The sequence below is a fragment of the Entelurus aequoreus genome, linkage group LG13 (genome assembly GCF_033978785.1).
Source record: "Entelurus aequoreus isolate RoL-2023_Sb linkage group LG13, RoL_Eaeq_v1.1, whole genome shotgun sequence".
Classification (NCBI taxonomy): domain Eukaryota; kingdom Metazoa; phylum Chordata; class Actinopteri; order Syngnathiformes; family Syngnathidae; genus Entelurus; species Entelurus aequoreus.
In genome coordinates this window covers 48,629,003-48,652,478 of record NC_084743.1, presented here as the reverse complement: position 1 = coordinate 48,652,478, position 23,476 = coordinate 48,629,003, and the positions used below count along the sequence as shown (strand labels likewise).

The 23,476-nt window shown below is 39.7% G+C and overlaps 1 protein-coding gene across 3 annotated transcripts in view; it reads left to right on the top strand.

Moving 5' to 3' along the window:
• LOC133663881 (sphingosine-1-phosphate phosphatase 2-like) overlaps window positions 1–18,625 on the top strand; it is a 57,193-nt gene extending 38,568 nt beyond the window's left edge. Inside the window, exons 3-5 of one of the 3 annotated variants that reach the window (XM_062068602.1) lie at window positions 1,805–1,984; window positions 11,583–11,672; window positions 17,969–18,624. In XM_062068602.1, coding sequence (XP_061924586.1) covers window positions 1,805–1,984; window positions 11,583–11,672; window positions 17,969–18,517 — 819 coding nt within the window. In that variant the 3' untranslated portion in view covers window positions 18,518–18,624. Of the gene's footprint in view, window positions 1–1,804; window positions 1,985–11,582; window positions 11,673–17,968 lie in introns of all 3 variants that reach the window. The other 2 variants (XM_062068600.1, XM_062068601.1) reach the window with 2 other exon arrangements.
• Window positions 18,626–23,476: the final 4,851 nt, after the last annotated feature.

Here is a 23,476-nt window from a genome sequence, read left to right as displayed (position 1 = left end):
CTTAATTTATAAATATTAATCATGAAATGCTGTTAGTATATTAAATAAATACTAATAAAAATATATTTTTTACAAACAGGAAGTTGCAGGAATGTACACATGATCCCCTGCTTACATCTCATTGTGCAACATGTGAATGTTTTAATGGGAACTAAATGCAATATCTGAAAGGGGTACACATTATTTCCAAAGCAGGACCTCCACCCAGACAAACAATACAAGTACACAGTTCATGAAAAACAATATTTTTTGTTATTATCATTGTAAGTGGGCCTAAACACTTATATTAGAAAATAACCTCAATGAAATGACTGCTGTCATTTGATTATAATAATAAGAGAATGTCTATCTGTGTTGGTCCTGCGATGAGGTGGGGACTTGTCCAGGGTGTACCCCGCCTTCCGCCTGAATGCAGCTGAGATAGGCTCCAGCACCCCCCCCGACCACAAAAGGGACAAGCGGTAGAAAATGGATGGATGGATGGAGATTGAACTTGTTATTTAGTCAGGTTTGGGACAGGTGTGCTGCTGGTGTAGCCACAGTGTGCACGTCTGATGTTGCTCACATGGGCTCCACTGAATGCTCAGGGAGTTTTAGCGTTTGCTCACACACATGAAAAATTAGAGGGAACATTGATCGTCACACACACACTGGGTGTGGCGAAATTTGTCCTCTGCATTTGACCCATGTTCACCCCCTGGGAGGTGAGGGGAGCAGTGAGCATCAGCGTGTGCCGCGCTCGGGAATCGTTTTGGTGATTTAACCCCCAATTCCAACCCTGGCAATGGGTCCCATTTTTTAATAGTCTTTGATATGACTCGGTATTGAACTCACAACCTTCCAGTCTCAGGGCGGACACTCTAACCACAAGGCCACTGACCTGGTCCTGGTGGTGATGTTAGTGCACCAGCCGAGGAAAATAAACAAAGTACATAAATAACATCCTGTAATTAGATTTTGATATTTGTTTTATCTTGATAGATTGAAGATTAACACCAATGAGTTGACTGATGATCATTATCACATAATTTATTCAGAAAGTGTAAATCACGACAAATAAAGATAGAATACTATTAACCGCAACATGTAAGTTTGAAAAAACAACAACATTATGATTTGTACATTTTCAGAATGTGCTTGTTCTATTTTTAAACAAAGAAAACAACCTGAAGTTGTCTTTATTTTTAAGTTATCGTGCCGTGATTTTACCACTCTGGCCCACCTGGGAGTAGATTTTTCTTTGTGGCCCCCGATCTAGAATGAGTTTGACACCCCTGCCCTAAGAGCTGTAAAGAAAAACAATATACATGTAAATAAGTATCCAAGAATAGATCTTACTGTAGGTTATTTGTCCATATATTACATAGTCAAACCTTTATTTCAATCTGTATTCAATTGTGCAAATATATACAATGAAATATAACCACTTTACTATTACCGGGTAACAACAATCTAATTTGAGGGTGCAATATAATTATATTAAGATATTAATTTCCCTATAAATAAAACACACATAGCCTTTACATTTATCACAAATATAAACACTATACATGCCTTAAAGGAAGCCATTTAGTTTGCTTTATTTTGAAGGCTAATTTAGTATAGTATGACAAGTGTGTGGTCATTCACTAATGTCATGAAGCCACAATCCACACGTTTAACACCAGAGGTTCCAGGTATTTCTTAACCTCATAAACAATAAAGAAGGTCGTTAACACTGATGTTATGTAAGCCTTGACCTATAAATAATTGTTTTAGGAGTACCCACCGACGTCGCATCATCGATGTGTTTCCTCCCTTGCAGTTGGTGATGTACATCGGCCAGGTGATGAAGGACGTGTTGAAGTTGCCCCGTCCTTGCTCCCCGCCGGTGGTCAAGCTGGAGATGCGTGTGGATGCAGAGTACGGCCTGCCCTCCACGCACGCCATGGCCGCCACCGCCATCTCCTTCACGTTGTTGCTCAGCGCCCCCTCTAGGATCCAGGTGAGCATCACCGACACCTGCCAGGAAACGTGCGGTAAAGCAGCGTCCTGTAAGAAATATGAATTGAATAATGAAATAATATTTTCATTCGATCATCATACAGTGAAACCCACTTATTTTGAATTTGTATTTCCCCAAACCTCCACACAGTCATTTAAATACGGTGACACCAGTGGACAGTGTGATTTGTGATTTATTTACTACTATTATGCTAAATTGTGACACTTTGGGCGTAATTTACTTAAGGTTTGCGTGTACTAAAACACGTGCAGTCTGAATAACACAGGCTACCCAGCAGGCAGAAGACATTGATACAACGTTGATTATACATACCGTATTTTACGTATTTTATATTTTTCGGACCATATAGTGCCCTGCCGATGAATGGGCTACTTTCTATCTTTTTTCATACAAAAGGCGCACCGGATTATATTGCGCATTAAAGGAGTCAAATTATTATTATTTTTTTCTAAACTGAAAACACTTCCTTGTAGTCTACATAACATGTAATGGTGGTTCTTTGGTCAAAAAGTTGCATAGATTATGTTTTACAGATCATCTTCAAGCCGCTTTCTGACAGTCGCTTCCGGATGCGCCGTTTTGTGGGCGGTCTTATTTACGTGGCTCACCTTCGGCAGCATCTTCTCCCCGTCATCTTTGTAGTAGCGGTGTAGGGTGCAAGGACGGGTGTGGAAGAAGTGTCAAAAGATGGAGCTAACTGTTTTAATGACATTCAGACTTTACTTAAATCAATAACGGAGCAGCATCTTCTCAGCCGGAAACAACAACAGCACCGTAAATGTGTCCCGTGAAAAAACGTCCGACCGGAACTCTTTAATAACTAAAGTTCCTTGGGTGAATAAGGTAAACTCACTACACCGGTATGTTTTAGCGCTTTCATGGCGAGTTTACTGACAGATGTAAGTAAGAACTTTACACTACTTTATGTTAGAAATGGCAACAGCGGGGGATGACTGTCCCGTAACAAGAAGATGGAGAAAAAGAAGAAGTTTATTGACCACGGCCTCACTGCGGACTACAAAGGCGGATACGCGCAATTTTTCAGGATTTATGCAGATCCCAAATACAGATCAGCAGAAGGTAAGAAAAGTTTATTTTGCATAATATTGCGAAACAAAACGCCAGATAATGTCTTACCTTGTACACACACCATAATAATACTCGTATGTTGAAGCACATCAAGCGGTGCGGCTTCATAGCTTACCAAAGTTGTACTAAAATATTTTCATAGATTTTTGAGCGCCGTGTCTAATTTTCTATATTTTCAATGGAGCATGTAAAATGTTGGTGTTTACTTAAGTTATAGTGCAGTCTACACGTATCTCTTATGTGTGACTGCCATCTACTGGTCACAATTATCATTTCACCATATACCAAATAAAATAGCTTCGAGGTTGGTAAGCACAACCAAAATTATTCCGTGCATTAGGTGCACCGGGTTATAAGGCGCACTGTCGAGTTTTGAGAAAATTAAAGGATTTTAAGTGCGCCTTGTAGTCCGGAAACACAGGTCATAAGAATATAAAAAGTTTCAATTTTTACAGTATTTGGAATTAATTCATTAGCTTACGGTCTTTAGTGGATCAGATCAATTCTCCTTCCTGGGTGGTGAGCCTGCTGAAATCAGATGTGTAAGTGGGACAAGTATTGACAGTCAAAGGTTCATAGAAGATTCCATCGGAACTGCTTGGGGTCATTTTTGACCCCACTTGTGGAAGAGTGGATCGTGATGCAAAAACTGCAATTCCTTCATATAATGAAAAAAATAAATGAAAATGCAGATGGCCTCAGGTCACAAACATGTTTTATATAAAATGTTGTCGTTGTTTACTTGAGCCATATCGCCATCATATTGCAGTCTACATGTATCGCTTATGTTTGACTGCCATCTACTGGTCCCACTTATCATTACACCACGTACCAAAAAAAATTGCTTCGAGGTCGGTAAGCAAAACCAGAATTATTCCGTACATTAGGCGCACCGGTCTAGTTTTGAGGGAAAAAAAGGATTTTAAGTGCGCCTTATAGTCCGGAAAATACGGTACATGTATTTTTAAACTGACTTTGAAACAAAGTTGCAAAATAGTTGTATTTGTAAATTGAGACAACATTGATGTCTAACATTGGATCAACGTTGGTTGGGATTTCACCAAATGTCAATGGTCAAATCAACATATGCAGCTGAAATAGGCTCCAGCACCCCCCGCGACCTTAACAGGGACAAGCGGTAGAAAATGGATGGATGGAACTCAACGTCACAACCTGACATTGAATAAATGTTATTAAAAAATATGTTGTTTCAACGTATTTGTGCTGTGGAATATTGGTTGGAAAATGACCAAAATTCAATGGTCAAATCAACGTCAGTACCCAACATTGAATAAACGTCGTCAAAAAGCAAAAAGTTAGGTTTGAGTTGCTCAACGTCAGGACCTTTCATCACATTCGGAATGTACGTGCAAACTGGCACAGTTACGCACAAATGGCTGCGACGCGGTCAAAAGAAGGTGATCAGTTGGAGAAAGACAATCTTCCGTGTCAGTGTCAGCTCTCACCAAATGAAAATATTAGACGTATCATCTGCCAAGCAATTCAATCTTTGAGTTAATGAATAATTTAGGGATGATTTGGAGACAAAATTCATAGTTTTGGTGTTGACTGGCATTTTATGGCATTATTTTTGTCATATAGGAGATGTTTTACTAACAACTTTTTGCGACATGCATTTTCTTCTGTTTGCATCATTCCAACGCGCTATTGCAGTCATTGCCAGTGTTGTGGCAAAAACATCGGTCGTTTTGTTGTCTAGATCAGTGTTTTCCAACCTTTTTTGAGCCAAGGCACATTTTTTGCGTTGAAAAAATTCAGAGGCACACCACCTGCAGAAATCATTAAAAAACGAAACTCAGTTGACAGTAAAAAGTCGTTGTCGCAATTGTTGGATATGAATTTAAACCATAACCAACCATGCATCACTATAGCTCTTGTCTCAAAGTAGGTGTACTGTCACGACCTGTCACGTCACGCCATGACTTATTTTGAGTTTTTTGCTGTTTTCCTGTGTGTAGTGTTTTAGTTCTTGTCTTGCGCTCCTATTTTGGTGGCTTTTTCTCTTTTTTTGGTATTTTCCTGTAGCAGTTTCATGTCTTCCTTTGAGCGATATTTCCCGTATCTACTTTGTTTTAGCAATCAAGAATATTTCAGTTGTTTTTATCCTTCTTTTTGGGGGCATTGTTGATTTTCATGTCATGTTCGGATGTACATTGTGGACGCCGTCTTTGCTCCACAGTAAGTCTTTGCTGTCGTCCAGCATTCTGTTTTTGTTTACTTTGTAGCCAGTTCAGTTTTACTTTCGTTCTGCATAGCCATCCCTAAGCTTCAATGCCCTTTCTTAGGGGCACTTACCTTTTGTTTATTTTTGGTTAAAGCAATAGACACCTTTTTACCTGCACACTGCCTCCCCCTGTTCCCGACATCTACAAAGCAATTAGCTACCTGCTGCCACCTACTGATATGGAAGAGTATTACACGGTTATTCTGCCAAGCTCTAGACAGCACCGACACTCAACAACAACACATAATTTGCAGACTATAATTACTGGTTTGCAAAAAATATTTTTACCCCAAATAGGTGAAACTAGATAATCTCCCATGGCACACCAGACTGTATCTCACGGCACACTAGTGTGGTTGAAAAACACTGGTCTAGATTGCGTTTCTATATTGCAGAAAAGGATTATAGTTGTGTGCCGCATGTTCAACAACATGGCAGAAAACCACAGGTTAAAGCATGATGCCAGATTCGCATTAAATGTCTTCATGGTGACGGCCGGTAGTACACGCTAAAACCTCATTTAAATAAGGCGGTCTGCACCACTTTTGCACTTGTTATCAATTTTACACGCGATGTTAGTAGATCACACACAACACGTCCATTAGTAGCACATGCAATTTTATAATTTCTACACGCTGTCTAGCACTTGTTATTTGGGAACTTAGTAAATTGTCATGCAATGTTAAAATTGTGTGTGCTATTAGTGGGCGTGTTGCTGGTGATCTACTGAGTGTAAGACAATTCCACAATGTGTTCTTTTATTGTTTTAGGCCATACTGTCCATCAACAGCCCTAACTGAGCTGTTGGACAATGGCCGAGGAGGGGCGGGGCCAGCAATCATCGTCAGTCTCCATCAGCAACACCCGTCGAGCTGCTTTATGGTTCCACTGACGGACTCGACGGAGTCCATGACTGTCAGTCCCGCCTCTTTCTCTCCCTGTCGCTAAGTCAATAAAACAATCTACGTCACAATTTGAAAGGAGAGCATTTTAAATGATTTGCGGATCACATTCTGGTGTGATGGCTTTTCTCTTCAAAGACTAACATATACTGTAGCACAGGTAACTTTGGCATAGATTCCTGCAGGGCATGCAATGTTGCCAAGGGTTCTGAATGGTTAAAAGGCCTCAGGGCAACCTTCAAGGTTCCCCGAGTTGGTCAGAGGTCACGGCAGTCAATCACAAAGCGACCCCCTCCTGTTCCCGTCATCCTTTGTGGCTATTCAAGAAAAAAAAAAAAGCTACTCTTTATGAACTACCAGTGAATAGACTTCCAGCTGCCAAGAACAGGAAAAGACCCAGGAAAAAACAAGGCAGAGAAGTGAAAGAGGAGTTGAATAAAGCTTCTATTCTGACTGGTATTGTAATGGACGAGGAACAAAACCATGTAAGGAGGGGGAAAGATCATCTTTCTGCTTAAGACAGGACTCGTACATCACCTCTTAAAAGGGCAGATGAAGGAAGGCTTTGGAAAAGAAAATAATGGCAGGATGAGACACCTGCCACTAGGGATGAGTACCACATTTGGTACTTTGGTTTGGAACAGACCGTCAGTACTACATATTTCAATACATTTGTTGCGTGTGGCGTCACATCCGTTTGAAGACTCTGCACCGACTCAAGCACTTTGCCGGGAAACAAGCAGTCAGGCCCAACTCGGTCAGCCTGCCTCTTCGAGGTAATGTCACAATTTTCCAATTCTATCAAAGCAAGAAGGTGGCACTCAAAAGTACAGTAAGGCTCCGTTTTTTCTAAATGCGCTCGTTTGATGCTAATTTACACTGGATTTGCCATTGACATGCTAAAGATTACCATTAGCAATTTTACATGCCGATTCCAACACCTCCAGGCTTGGTAATGAAAACTACAAAACGGAAACTCTGATCATTTCTCCCGATATAAAGATCCCCCTGATTAAGAACTCCCTTGGTTCTCTGGGTGCATCTGTTAAAAGCAGCCTCAGAAACCTTGCGGTTGTGTTCGATCAGTCCATGTCTTTGGAGGGTCACTGCCATCAACTGACCAAAAACGGTGTTTATCATCTCAAAAATATTTCTTAATGGCCTACTGAAACCCACTACTACCGACAACGCAGTCTGATAGTTTATACATCAATGATGAAATCTTAACATTGCAACACATGCCAATACGGCCGGGTTAACTTATAAAGTGCAATTTTAAATTTCCCGGGAAATATCCAGCTGAAAACATCTCAAAATGATGACGATTGCGCGTGACGTCACGGATTGAGCGGAAGTATTGGGACACCATTGTGTCCCAATACAAACAGCTCTGTTTTCATCGCAAAATTCCACAGTATTCTGGACATCTGTGTTGGTGAATCTTTTGCAATTTGTTTAATGGACAATGAAGACTGCAAAGAAGAAAGCTGTAGGTGGGATCGGTGTATTGGCGGCTGGCTAGAGCAACACAACCAGGAGGACTTTGAGTTGGATAGCAGACGCGCTACCGTGAGTACGCAGCTTTGGCTTCCAAACATTTGATCGCTTGCCCGTACGTGCGTGCCGCTATGTGCATGTCACGTACGTAACTTTGGGGAAATATATGTGCTGTATGAACTTTGCGGAAGTGAACGGTACTTTGGGCTGTGGGATTGAGTGTGTTGTGCGGGTGTTTGATTTGTATTGGTGGGTTATATGGACGGGAGGGGGGAGGTGTTTGTTATGCACGATTAATTTGTGGCATATTAAATATGAGCCTGGTTGTGTTGTGGCTAATAGAGTATAAATATGTCTTGTGTTTATTTACTGTTTTAGTCATTCCCAGCTGAATATCAGGTCCCACCCGCCTCTCACAGCATCTTCCCTATCTGAATCGCTTCCACTGCCCTCTAATCCTTCACTTTCACTTTCCTCATCCACAAATATTTCATTCTCGCTCAAATTAATGGGGTAATCGTCGCTTTCTCGGTCCGAATCGCTCCCGCTGCTGGCGTCCATGATTGAAAACATTGTGCAGATGTGAGGAGATCTTCAACCTGTGACGTCACGCTACTTCCGGTACAGGCAAGGCTTTTTTTATCAGCGACCAAAAGTTGCGAACTTTATCGTCGATGTTCTCTACTAAATCCTTTCAGCAAAAATATGGCAATATCGCAAAATGATCTAATTTCAGTAGGCCTTTAAGTGAGAAATTTTTTGTCAAAATTGGATCTTGAAATGATCATTCACGCGTTTCATCTCGTATTGACTATTGCAATTCTCTTTTCACTCTTTTCAACAAGTCAACGCTAAAGAGACTTCAGACTGTACAAAATGCGGCTGCCAGACTTTTGACTGGTGCACCCAGAACAGCCCATATTACCCCCATATTATCCAATCTTCATTGGCTTATACTTACAGTATAAACACATTGTAGGGCCCAACAAAAAAAAAGATTGGCACATTGAAATCAACCCTTGGATGCACAACCTACCAAGACTTACACTCTTTCAATTACCACCCCGATTAAAATCAATGCGTTTTGCAATAAGCTGGATAGTTATTCTTCAAAATCTTTCAAACAAAGAGTTGTAATATTTTCATATTGAAGGTATTCCTCATAAAACATGTTTGTGACCTGAGGCCATTTGCATACCTGCTGATCTATATTTGAGATCTGCATAAGTCCTGAAAATTTGCGCGTGTCCGCCTTTGTAGTCCGTGCCGACACCGTAGTCGATAAGCTTCTTCTTTTTCTTTATCTTGTTATGTGACATTCATCCTCCGCTGTTGCCATTCCTAGTATAAAGTAGTGTAAAGTTCTTACTTACCGTATTTTTCGGAGTATAAGTCGCTCCGGAGTATAAGTCGCACCGGCCGAAAATGCATAATAAAGAAGGACAAAAACATATATAAGTAGCACTGGAGTATAAGTCGCATTTTTGGGGGAAATTTATTTGATAAAACCCAACACCAAGAATAGACATTTGAAAGGCAATTTAAAATAAAGAAAGAATAGTGAACAACAGGCTGAATAAGTGTACGTTATATGACGCATAAATAACCAACTGAGAACGTGCCTCGTATGTTAACGTAACACATCATGGCAAGAGTCATTCAAATAACTATAACATATACAACATGCCATACGTTTACCAAACAATCTGTCAATGCTAATCGCTAAATCCGATGAAATCTTATACGTCTAGTCTCTTACGTGAATGAGCTAAATAATATTATTTGATATTATACGGTAATGTGTTAATTTCACACATAAGTCGCTCCTGAGTATAAGTCGCACCCCCGGCCAAACTATGAAAAAAAACTGCGACTTATAGTATAGTAAGGAACTTTAGTATTAGAGAGTTCCGGTCGGACGGTTTTTCACAGGACACGCCTTGTTGTTGTTTCCGGATGAGGAGATGCTGCTCCGTTATTGATTTAAGTAAAGTCTGAATGTTATTAAAACAGTTAGCTCCATCCGTCCTTGCACGCTACACCGCTACAACAAAGATGACGGGGAGAAGACGCTGCCGAAGGTGAGCCACGTAAATAAGACCGCCCACAAAACAGCGCATTCTGAAGCAACTGTCAGAAAGCAGCTTGAAGATGATCTGTAAAACATAATCTATGCGACATTTTGACCAAAGAACCACCATTACATGTTATGTAGACCACAGGAAGTGTTTTCAATTTAGAAAAAAAATATATATATATGACTCCTTTAATGCGTCCTATAATCGGTGCGCCTTTGGTATGAAAATAGACCTGACTAGACCCACTCATTGGCAGTGCGCCTTATAATCCGGAAAATACAGTAATTATAGTTGTAAAAACCACGGCAGGTGCATTATACAGGTTGTAGTCAACTGCACCTTCTACCAACATGGCCACCAAACACAACTAGTCATGTGACTCTCCTGTATTCTCAGGATATTCAATCGATCGCAACTGGACTGTTTGGTTTGTCTTAGAAGACTTTTCACCTCTCATCCAAGTAGGCTTTATCAGTTCATGCTCATAGACTTAGATCGGTCAGATCTAGTCTAGCGGTTGGTGCCAAAACCCTAAATATTTATACTCCAACGCCAGGAGAGTGTGCCTCGGCAAGTATGGTTCCTCCTTATCGTAGTGAAAAAAAACAACTGAAAACAAGAAATCCTAGCGTCAATTCCAAGGACAGTCAATGAAGTGGAAATTCCCCTCGTTTTCATTGAGGTATTGAGTGGCAACGTGGCCAGCAAACACAACTGCTCACGTTTCTCTCCTGCCAGTTGGATGGGCAGTTGCATGAGAGATGACGTCATATGTGTAAGTGTAGACAGTCAGAGTTGCTAAGAATTAAAGGTTTGTACAACATTCTGTAGGAACTGCTTGGAGTCATTTTTGACCCAACTTGTTTGGAAGACAATTTCTTAAAATTAATGAAAAATTGCAAATGGCCTCTTGTCACAACAATGTTTTATGAGGAATGCCTGGAATATGAATATAATATTATATATTTATTTTTAAAGATTTAGAAAAATAACAAAATGACCCCTCACGTGCATCTAAGGAATAATGGCAAAGACTACTTCCTATTTAAGGCAACACACTGTAGTCTATACAGTACTGCCTTCTATCCATCCATTTTCTACCGCTTGTCCCTTTCGGGGTCGCGGGGGGTGCTGGAGCCTTTCTCAGCTTCATTCGGACAAGTCGCCACCTCATCACAGGGCCAACACAGATGGACAGACAACATTCACACTCACATTCACACACTAGGGCCAATTTAGGGTTGCCAATCAACCTATCCCCAGGTGCATGTTTTTGAAGGTGGGAGGAAGCCGGAGTACCCGGAGGGAACCCGCGCAGTCGCGGGGAGAACATGCCAACTCCACACAGAAAGACCCCGAGCCCGGGGATCGAACCCTACCGTGCTGCCCTACTTCCTGTTTAAGGCAACATACTGTAGTCTCCACAGTACTGGCATCTATTGTTTTAGAATTGCAACTGCATGCAAAGTCCACTATATAGTACAGTGCTGTACAGTACTTGCAAATGATACACAGAAGTGTAAGAAAACAAGATAAAAACTGGGCTGTGCAGCTCAGTGGTAATACATGTTAATTGTTTATAAAATAACATATAACACATAAAAGTACAGAAAATTGGTATTGTTGAGTGCCGATATCAATTCCCAGGTACCGTATCAGTTCAAATGTGAAAGGTACCCATCCCTAGCTTCACCCGAACATTAACTGACAGATTGAATCATTTCATCGTAAATTGATCGCTTTTTTTGTGCATTTTTGTGTGTCAGTTCCAGTTTGAGTTGGGTCTGCTGATGGCGGTGACGCTGTCGACAATGGTGTGTCTGAGCCGTCTCTACACTGGCATGCACTCTGTTTTGGTGAGCTCGTTCAACACGCACGCGCGCACACACACGTTCTTGTATTTGTTACCTTCGTGAGACCTCCGAAAAATGCCTACTTCTTTAGGACCACCCTTTCTAGATATATAAAGATTTGTATTTACAACATTAATAATATATAAATACTATGCAAATATAAAAAAGGTAAGCTTTTAGTTATTTTAATTTTTTGTTTGTAATTGTTTTTTAATCTTCATTATTTACTTCAAGTTATTACAGTATGTCTCTCTATAAATATATATATATATTTTCTTTAATGAATTTTGGCCTATGGGGGTGCATTTCAATTTCTTACACACACTTGTTATTACATATGTTGGCCAGAGGGGGAGTACTTCAAATTTGTACACACACTTGTTATTTCATATGTTGACCAGAGGGGGAGCACTTTTAAAACCGACACACAGTCAATTCGAAAAATCCGTCCTTTTTGGGACCACCCTAATTTTGATAGATTTCACCACCAGGGGTGCAAATGATATTCTCTATATTTTTGTTTTTTGTAATGTGCTTCAGGCCGATGACAAACGAGTCACGGACCACAGACGGCCCCTGTGCCACTCTTTGGGCAACACAGCTGTAGAATCTAACCGTTAATGGCCACTATAGTATTAGTTCCGTAGTGTATTTGTTCATCCTATGGTCACATATGGGACGCGGGTTGTCTTACGTAGGGATGATGTTTGATAAGAAATTATCGAGTTCGAGCCTATTATCGAATCCTCTTATCGAACCGATTCCTTATCGATTCTCTTATCGAGTCCAGATAGGTTGTTGTATATGGAAAAAAACACACAATATTTGGTTTAACAAAAGCTCACTTTTATTATATAAGAAAAAAATAAAATATAATAAATAAATAAATATTGACTGTTACCCCCCTAAAAAAATAAAAAAATAAAAATAAATATTGACTGTTGTTACCCAAAGTATATTAAGTGGGATTTTTCAGAAAAACAAATATATGCAGTAACACAAAAACAACCTGTCTCTGTGATCACTATAGGCAGAGGTGTGGACTCGAGTCACATGACTTGGACTCGAGTCAGACTCGAGTCATGAATTTGATGACTTTAGACTCGACTTGATAAAATGTAAAGAGACTTGCAACTCGACTTAGACTTTAACATCAATGACTTGTGACTTCACTTGGACTTGAGCCTTTTGACTTGACATGACTTGCTACTTTCCCCAAAACCTAAAGTTTAAAAAGTTATTTGGGAGCGCTCCGTAGCTTTCATCTTGTACGTGTCTGTCTATCAGCGTGTGTGCTGCGTGTCAGCGTGTGTGCTCTCAGTACAACAGCCAATCAAATTAGATCTACATTGTTTTCATCACACAGCATTCAGCCAATCAAATTGCAGGACAACCAATGAACAAGAGTTGTCAAACAACGCGCCAGTGAGAAAGATTTATACCAAAGTTGGTTTCGTTCGGGTATAAAAACTACGACTTGGTCAACAAAAAACGAATTGCCGTATGCAAATCACGCAGTTCGAATATTACAGACAGAGACGCAACAACTTCCAACTTCGTTCGACATTTGAAGTTGCACAAAGAAGGGTAAGTTTTGAATGTAAGCTAACGTTTATTGGCTAAGTAACATGACTTTTATTTGCTGTGTAGTTAAATCAGTGAGGCTGTAAACTCACTGCTAACGTCATAACCATAGACATCTTATAAGTAGACGCAGCATCGAGCGCTACTGCTTACTGGCGCAGACGAGACGCGGGGCCGCCATCTTGGAGTGGTGATCCGCTCCACTCAGTGCAATTCATTTGGCAGGAGCAATGAACTGTCAGCGCATTTAATTCATTTTACCTCACTGAATACCACTCGTTTTCACACGCTTTTTTGTCATACGTGTAGCTATGATAACGGACACATGTTTTATTATTCATAGTTTGCTTAACATTAATAGAATATTCTTATATGCTATAAGTGACCAGACGTCCAAGATCAAAACTGGGAATATAAGCCCAGAGAAGGGGGGAAAAAACGGTCAGCTATTTTTAAGTTGAAGAAACAATATAATTACATTATATATACATGCGTATATCCTACATAAACAATGTATGAATACATTAGATATCTATATATCTTATAGACCGTATCTCTGTTGCTGCAGCAGCAGCAGAGAGTTTATTCTGTCTTGACACTTTGTATTGATATTTTGTATTACATTCTTCCCTTAAATGATAATGTTTACAGTGATTGTTATATATGTATTTTTTATGTATGTCGCTTTGGATAAAAGCGTCTGCCAAATACTTAAACATATATAAACACCTGAAAGTCTTTATATCAGCTAAAACCACCAATCTGTTTCACTGGATTCAGAATAAAACCAAATGCTGTCTTACCCAACAATGTTAGTATTTGAATATTGTTACTTGAAGACTTATTCCTGGTTACAATTATACTGTTAAGAAAGTATTGTCTTATATTTTGCCTAAAATGAGAATGCATCATAATCAGTGGCGGCTGGTGAATTTTGTTTTAGGTGGGGCTGAAAGTTTGTAAACCAAACCCCTGTAGGGGCGTCATCCTCCCCCAGAAGATTTGTTTGTGATTTTCACATACAAATATTGAAGATCTTTGCTCCTTCTTAACTCTGTGGTAATGTTATTTTCATAAAATACAACCAAAAGTACATTAATGTTAAATCTTACTTGTGAAAAGTAATCCCCCGATTCCTATTTTCAACAGTCCGCTCATTTGAGCAGGAAAACGCTGAACACCAGCCCGGCATCTTTGTTTTCTACCTGTCAACTGTCAGTTTAGGCTGCTCGCCGGCTCCTCATCACCACTTCAAGATGCAAATTGCTCGCGTCACAGCAACCAATACTGCGTCTACTTATAAGATGTCTATGGTTATAACATCATTTCAAACACAGCAATATGTTGCGTCCACTGCAGTTTGCTACCTTATTCATACTTTTTGTCAAGTGATTTTTTTAAGCAGGGTTGCATGAGGTACCTACACTTAACGTTACGTTAGTCAATGTATCACACATAGTAACATAACGTTAGACGGCGGTCAGCAGCACCGCATATTTTAGCCACCTACAAAAAGACAAACATAGTCAAATAAAGGTCAGTTAAAATGTATACTATATTAAGAATATGTGTACATATTGCATAGGGCCCTGACATCTTGAAAAGTACAACTCTGTTCATTGTTATGTTCATGTATTTGTTATGTTTTTCATGTGTACGCACACATCAACACACATACAGTATTAGATGAGATCAATGAGATAAGGTAAGAACAGAATAGAAACTGCTGTGGAACTAGTTACAATGCAATATGCCATGGAAATACAATGTTAACACTTTTGTACAAATAAGTACAGTTGCACTTGTTTTTGCAAATGTGTTTATTCTGTAAAGGAATGAGTTAAATGTTTAAAATTGTTTAAACTATTAAAATGACTGGTTAATAGTGCTATTATGAATTGCAATGTCAGTACTATTTTTTTCCCTGCTATTTCAAATGCACTTGTTTTAATAAATAAATACAGCGGTTTAAAAGCATACACAATCTGTGTAAAAATATTAGTCTGTGGTTAAAAGGACTTGAAAGGACTCGAAACTCAAAATGCAGGACTTGTGACTTGACTTGAGACTTTCCAGTCTTGACTTTGGACTTGACTCGGGACTTGCCTGTCTTGACTCGGGACTTGACTCGAGACTTGAGGGCAAAGACTTGAGACTTACTTGTGACTTGCAAAGCAATGACTTGGTCCCACCTCTGGACTATAGGTGTATAAATAATAATATAGTGTTAAATAAAATCAGTCCCTTGGGCACAAAACTTAAAATACAGCTCTCCAAAAAGTGCACTTCTTCTGCTATTTGATATAACTGTTTGTTATGATGCTTTGACATTTTTGCACTTTATTTCTTTATTGAAAGAAAATTCTATGAAGAGAAAAGTTGTTTGCAAAGCTGGTTACAATGCTAAAAAATTAAAAGTTAAAGCTAAAAAAGAAATACACTTTATTGAGTTAACATTATTTCTTTATAGGGTAGATAGATAGATAGATGTGATGTTATGTTATGAGCTAGGGAATATAACAACTACACTACCCAGCATGCAACGGGAGTGACGAGCATGCGCGGTAGCCCCGAAAAGTGTTGTTGCATATCGTCACCCGGCAGCTAAGAATGAGGTTATGAGCACGCTGTGAAAGTAAACGTCAAGAACTCAGCCAACACGCCTCGTCTGCATTATTTATAATTAGACAGACAACACATATACAGTGTGATTTTGTTTTGTTTACAAGGAAAGAAAAACAAAAGTTAAAAAAGAGAGATGTCATATATGTATGTGCTGCGGTTGTTTTAAGAACGTTGCGACAGCTGCCGTAAAGGAGGTGCGTTGCTAGCCTGGTTGCTATGTTTCCGGTTGGTGGTAAAAGTGTTCGTCATGTGTTTGTACCCTGCTCAAATCTCTCAGTAAAGTTATTCATTGGATTATACCTTTTGTTTTGAACTTTATTACACCTTGGAGCGCTTTCTGCTTTCCCTATCTGCGCCTAATGACTGAGCTACGTGACGTAATTTCTTGTGATGTCTCAAGGGGCATTTCTGATTGGGACGGGATTCGTTCCCAGCGATTCGAATAAAGAACCAACTCTTTTTCTTTACTATAGTGGTCTCGATAACGGGTACCGGTTCTCAAAAAGGGATTCGAGTCCGAGGACTCGGTTCTTTTCTTATCGAACAACCGGGAAAACCGGTTTCGAGTATCATCCCTAACGATAAGAATATTTAATAACAATACGAGGATTTTGTTCCAAAAGGAAGTAGTAAAGTTGGAAAGTCAGCTGGTGTCATCGCTCTGACGTCACTGGCAGCACTTTTTGCTCAAATGAAAACAATGTTTATTTTTGCTTTAATAAATGAGGTCAGTGTCCCACAAACTACCAGGAAGGATTTCTCTTTTGTATCAAGTGTGCCACTTTAGTTTTGAACTGCCTTTGCTTTCACTTTCGGCTCGTTTTGCCCCTGCATGGACGCTCGTCTTTGTTTCATCATTGTTTTGTTGCAAAACCACTAAAAACTGGGACTTCATTGGCTGTCAACATGTAACATGCGGCGTTTTCATAGGAACTTCCCCAATCTGCTTTCACTTTCTGTTTGAAATCCTTGCAACTAGAGATGTCAGATAATATCGGACTGCTGATATTATCGTCTGATAAATGCTTTATCGGAAATTATCTGTTTCAAAACTTAAAATGTATGACTTTTTAAAACGCCGCTGTACGGAGTAGTACACGGACGTAGGGAGAAGTACAGAGCGCCAATAAACCTTAAAGGCACTGCCTTTGCGTGCCGGCCCAATCACATAATGTCTACGGCTTTTCACACACAAGTGAATGCAAGTCATACTTGGTCAACAGCCATACAGGTCACACTGAGGGTAGCCGTATAAACAACTTTAACACTGTTACAAATATGCGCCACACTGTGAACCCACACCAAACAAGAATGACAAACACATTTCGGGAAAACATCCGCACCGTAGCACAACATCAACCTCCTCATGCTCTCTCAGGGAGAGCATGTCCCAAATTCCAAGCTGCTGTTTTGAGGCATGTTAAAAAAAATAATGCACTTTGTGACTTCAATAATAAATATGGCAGTGCCATGTTGGCATTTTTTTTCCATAACTTGAGTTGATTTATTATGGAAAACCTTGTTACATTGTTTAATGCATCCAGCGGGGCATCACAACAAAATTAGGCATAATAATGTGTTAATTCCATGACTGTATATATCGGTATCGGTTGGTATCGGAATCTGTAATTAAGAGTTGGACAATATTGTTCACAATTTATTCACAATAAACTCCATAAGTAATCACAATAAAAAATAAATAATAGTAATAATTTAATAATAATAATTGTGCGTTAACACACAGGGACGGCGTGGCGAAGTTGGTAGAGTGGCCGTGCCAGCAATCGGAGGGTTGCTGGTTACTGGGGTTCAATCCCCACCTTCTACCATCCTAGTCATGTCCGTTGTGTCCTTGGGCAAGACACTTCACCCTTGCTCCTGATGGCTGCTGGTAGCGCCTTGCATGGCAGCTCCCGCCATCAGTGTGTGAATGTGTGTGTGAATGGGTGAATGTGGAAATACTGTCAAAGCGCTTTGAGTACCTTGAAGGTAGAAAAGCGCTATACAAGTATAACCCATTTATCATTATTTATCATTTATCATTTGATTAAAATAGCATAATTACAATGAATATTTGACTTCCTTTCCAGGATGTTATCTGTGGTGTTTTGATCTCAGCACTCGTGATGGTTCTGACTTACCCGTACTGGGAATCATTCGACCAGTTCCAGCTCACCAGCAGCGTCTCTCCCATGGCGGCGTTGGCGTTACCCTTCTTCCTCTGCTACACGTACCCAGAACTGGAACACTACAGCACCACGCGGGGGGACACCACCACCATCCTTGCAGCCGGGGCCGGATGCTCTGTTGGGTATTGGCTCAACGAGCAGTTAGGGGAGACTTTTGAGCCCAGGGGGGTGCTGCCTGTACCCTTACCCGCACTGACCGCACACACACTGGCGCTGGGCATTGCCCGCTTCCTTGTTGGAGTGGTGGCGGTGGTCGGAACCCGGCAGGTGATGAAAGCGGTCAGCTTACGTTTGCTGTATTGGTGGTACGACATTCCAAAAGACGACCAGAGTGCCAGGACCAGGAAAGAGATCGAAGTACCGAGCAAGTTTGCCACGTACACGAGTGTTGGACTTGTTCATTCTTTGCTGGTCAGTAGAGTCTTTCTTTTACTGGGACTACTATGTTGAATAAACGTGTGTGTAATCTGCATTTGCAATGACAAATGTGATTAAATGTAATAAATATGTACTTTATATAATAAAGAGAAGACTGTTGGTGAGATTCTCATAAGTAATGCAGCAACGGCAGCTTTTGGGTCAACTGCCATTAAACTTCTTACACACTCCCGTCATAAAAGAGCCCCTCTTAAAGGCCTACTGAAACCCACTACTACCGACCACGCAGTCTGATAGTTTATACATCAATGATGAAATCTTAACATTGCAACACATGCCAATACGGCCGGGTTAACTTACAAAGTGCAATTTTAAATTTCCCGGGAAATATCCGGCTGAAAACGTCTCGGTATGATGACGTTTGCGCGGGACGTCACGGGTTGAACGGAAGTATTAGGACACCATTGCAGTATTCTGGACATCCGTGTTGGTGAATCCTTTGCAATTTGTTTAATGAACAATGAAGACAGCAAAGAAGAAAGCTGTAGGTGGGATCGGTGTATTAGCGGCTGGCTACAGCAACACAACCAGGAGGACTTTGAGTTGGATAGCAGACGCGCTATCCGACGTTAGCCGCCGACCGCACCGATGATCGGGTGAAGTCCTTCGTCGCGCCGTCGATCGCTGGAACGCAGGTGAGCACGGGTCGTGATGAGCAGATGAGGGCTGGCGTAGGTGGAGAGCTAATGTTTTTAGCATAGCTCTGTAGAGGTCCCGTAGCTAAGTTAGCTTCAATGGCGTCGTTAGCAACAGCATTGCTAGGATTCGCCAGGCTGGACAGCATTAACCGTGTGGTTACAGGTCCAGGGTTTGGTTCGGTGTCTCCTGATAGTAGAAGTAATAGTAGTATTGTTTATCTTCTGTCTATCCTTCCAGTCAGGGGTTTATTTCTTTTGTTTCTATCCGCAGTTAAGCACGATGCTATCACGTTAGCTCCGAAGCTAAAGTGCTTCACCAATGTATTGTCGTGGAGATAAAAGTCACTGTGAATGTCCATTTCACGTGCTCGACTCTCATTTTCTTTCTTTTCTTTCTTTCTTTTAGTTTATTTCGAACATGAACACATTTACATCATAATACATCACACAATTTCATATCATTTCATTTACATCATGCCTGAAGAGGAGTAGGAAAAAGCAAAGCTTATTTAATCCTACCCCTTTCCCACTTCAAAGCATTTACAATTATATAAAATCATTTACTGACCTTTTTATATAATAAAATAACATCTATGAATTAGTATATACAACAGTTTGTAATATGTAATTAATTAATTCAGTCATTATTAACATACTGAGATGAAGAATATTTTCAATAAGGTTGGAAGTTTTTCTCATAATTCTTCTTCTTTGTACTTTGTAAGCACTATTAATTTAAACAACCTCTTAAACTGGATCATGTCAGTACAATTTTTAACTTCTTTACTTAATCCATTCCATAATTTAATTCCACATACTGTTATGCTAAAAGTTTTAAGTGTTGTACATGCATATAAATGTTTTAAATTATTTTTTCCTCTAAGGTTATATTTCTCCTCTTTAGTTGAGAAGAAATGTTGTACATTCTTTGGTAGCAGGTTAGAGATTGCTTTGTACATCATTTTAGCTGTTTGCAATTTTACCAAATCACCAAAACTTTAATATTTTTGACTTAATAAATAAAGGGTTTGTATGTTCTCTATATCCAACATTATGTATTATTCTAACTGATCTTTTTTGTAACATGGTTAACGAATGTAGCGCACATTTGTAGTTATTTCCCCATATTTCTACACAATAAGTCAGATATGGTAACACTAGTGAGCAGTAGAGAATATGAAGTGATTTTTGGCCCAGGACGTGTTTTGTTTTATTCATTATTGAAATGTTTTTTGCTACCTTATGTTGTATGTTTTGTATATGAGATTTCCAGTTCATTTTATCATCTATTAATACTCCCAAAAATCTGGTTTCTTTTACCCTTTCGATGTCTACTCCGTCTATTTGTATTTGCGTATGATGCTCTTTCCTACTATTACCAAATAGCATTATTTTAGTTTTACTGAGATTCAAAGAAAGTCTGTTTTTGTCAAACCATCTTTTTAATTTGTTCATTTCTTCTGTTATTATTTGTATTATCTTCTGTTTTGTCAAACCATCTTTTTAATTTGTTAATTTCTTCTGTTATTATTTGTATTATCTTCTGTGTGTTCTCTCCTGAACAGAAAGCAGTTGTATCATCTGCAAATAAAACTAACTTTAAGTCCTTTGTAACTTTACAAATGTCGTTTATATAAAGATTAAACAATTTTGGTCCCAGTATTGATCCCTGCGGCACACCACAGGATATATCTAGCCGTGTTGACATATTTTCACCCATCTTCACATATTGCTTCCTGTTGGTTAAATAGCTTCTTACCCAGTTCAATACCAAACCTCTGATGCCATATCGTTCTAATTTTTGTATTAAAATATCGTGATTAATTGTATCAAATGCTTTTGTTAAGTCCATGAATACTGCTGCCGCACATTCTTTACCATCTATTGCATTGGTAATTTCCTCTGTTATTTTAATTAATGGTATTGATGTTGAGATATTTGCTCGAAATCCATACTGGTTCTCCACGAGCGTCCCACTTTTGTTAATAAATAAATCTAATCGACTATTGAATAATTTTTCCATGATTTTGGAGAATTGTGGAAGTAATGAAACTGGTCTGTAGTTAGTAAACTGGTGTACGTCTCCATTCTTATAGATTGGTACGACTTTTGCAATTTTCATTTTGTCTGGGAATTTTCCGGTTAAAAATGATACATTGGTGATATATGTCAGAGGTTCTGAAATGTCTTCTATAACCTTTTTTATCGTTACCATATCTATTCCATGACAGTCAGTTGAAGTCTTGTATTTACAATTTTGATTATTTCTTCTTTTGTTACACTTTTAAGAAACATGGAATTGGGATTTCTGTCTATGAGCTCACTCAAGTCCTCAACTGACCCATCATCTGCATTTGGAATTCTTTGATCCAGATTTGTTCCGATATTAACAAAATAATCATTGAAACGTTCAGCTATTTGGTTCATATTGTCATTTTTTGTATGTCCATCTAGAAAGTACTGGGGGTAATCTTTCTTAGCACCATTTTTAATGATGCTATTTAGGATGCCCCATGTTGCTCTCATGTTGTTTTTGTTCTTGTTTAATAATTGACTGTAGTATTCCTTCTTACATGTTCGTAGTGTACCAATTAGCTTGTTTTTATATTTCTTATACTTGTTTTCTGCCTCTATAGATCTTTGTGTTATAAATATTCGATACAATGTGTTTTTTTTGTGACAAGCATTTTTCAGTCCTTTTGTCATCCACGGTTGGTTGTTTTTCTTTTGCTTCTTACTATGTTCTTTCCATTTTCAAGAGGATATAGTATCCGAGGTGGTTTGAAATACAAATCTGTGATCCACAATAGAAAAAGGAGAAAGTGTGGAATCCAATGAGCCCTTGTACCTAAGTTACGGTCAGAGTGAAAAAAGATACACCCTGGCATCCTGCACTGCACTCTAATCCTTCACTCTCACTTTCCTCATCCACGAATCTTTCATCCTCGCTGAAATTAATGGGGTAATCGTCGCTTTCTCGGTCCGAATCGCTCTCGCTGCTGGTGTAAACAATGTGCAGATGTGAGGAGCTCTTCAACCTGTGACATCACGCTACTTCGGGTACAGGCAAGGCTTTTTTATCAGCGACCAAAAGTTGCGAACTTTATCGTCGATGTTCTCTACTAAATCCTTTCAGCAAAAATATGGCAATATCGCGAAATGATCAAGTATGACACATAGAATGGATCTGCTATCCCCGTTTAAATAAGAAAATTTCATTTCAGTAGGCCTTTAAGCCCCGTTTACACTAAGCCGGCCGGATAAAGTTATCCAGGGTAAATCCCACCTAACCTTATCCGTGTCCACACACAACAATGCCACCGTTTAAGACCCCCTAACCCCCTCCGTCCGCCGGCGCAACGCGACCTAGTACGCATGCGCGGAAAATGCACACGTCCTAGTCACCTCCGGTGTTGCTTTGTGTGCAAGTTCTTAAACGTAACTTATCTGAACAATATCCAGTGTTGTGGTATTTCAAATAACTGGAATCCAGTGTGCTGTGGGGCCCTATTGTAGTGAATCACACCTGAGCCATCATAAATTAATCAAATATTTATCAGACACGTAAACAATGTGATAAAGAACATTTTACATCAATCAAACTAGGGATTTAGATATCTGGTCAGGACACTCCTCACTCTTTTGCCTTCACCTTCATTGTCCATTCGTTTTTGGTGACTTTATGTACTCTGGACCTAGATGTTGAGTCCGCGACATACATGGCGGACAATAACTAATATCGTCTGCTTTTCCAGTCCAAAAGTATTCGCCGTTTTCCGTAGTTTTTCCTCGACGGCCAGGTAATACAAAACACTGCTACCTTTTTTTAATCACATCCACAGGAGCTCGCATTCTCGTTTAATTTCCTTTGACAAATGGACAAAGTTTTTCGGTAAGTAGAATCACAGCTGACCTGGATATTGGAAAGTTCTCTTGCCGTCTGAGAAGTGTTGTATCCCAAATAGCTGCAATCGCTTTCTTTTAAGGTATTTATGTGTGATTTCCACAAGCGTCTGTACATGTAGAAGAAGGAGAAACACGGGCACGTCTGGATGACTCGCCTTCATATTGCTAGTAGGTAGCGCCGAGTTACGAAACCGCTTTATTATGAAGCTGGCTGTGGCCATTCTTTCTGACGTCACTTCCTGTGTGGGGCGCGGTCTTTCTGACGTCACTTCCTCTTCGAACTCTGTAAACGATCAATGAGTCCATACAAAGCTAAGTGCCGGAGATTCAAGAAATACACGGTGCACTTACCCGTGTAAAAATTTGTCCGAGGGGGGGGGACCTTAAACGCTGGTTTAGTGTGGCTGAAACGGCGCTTAGGCTAAAT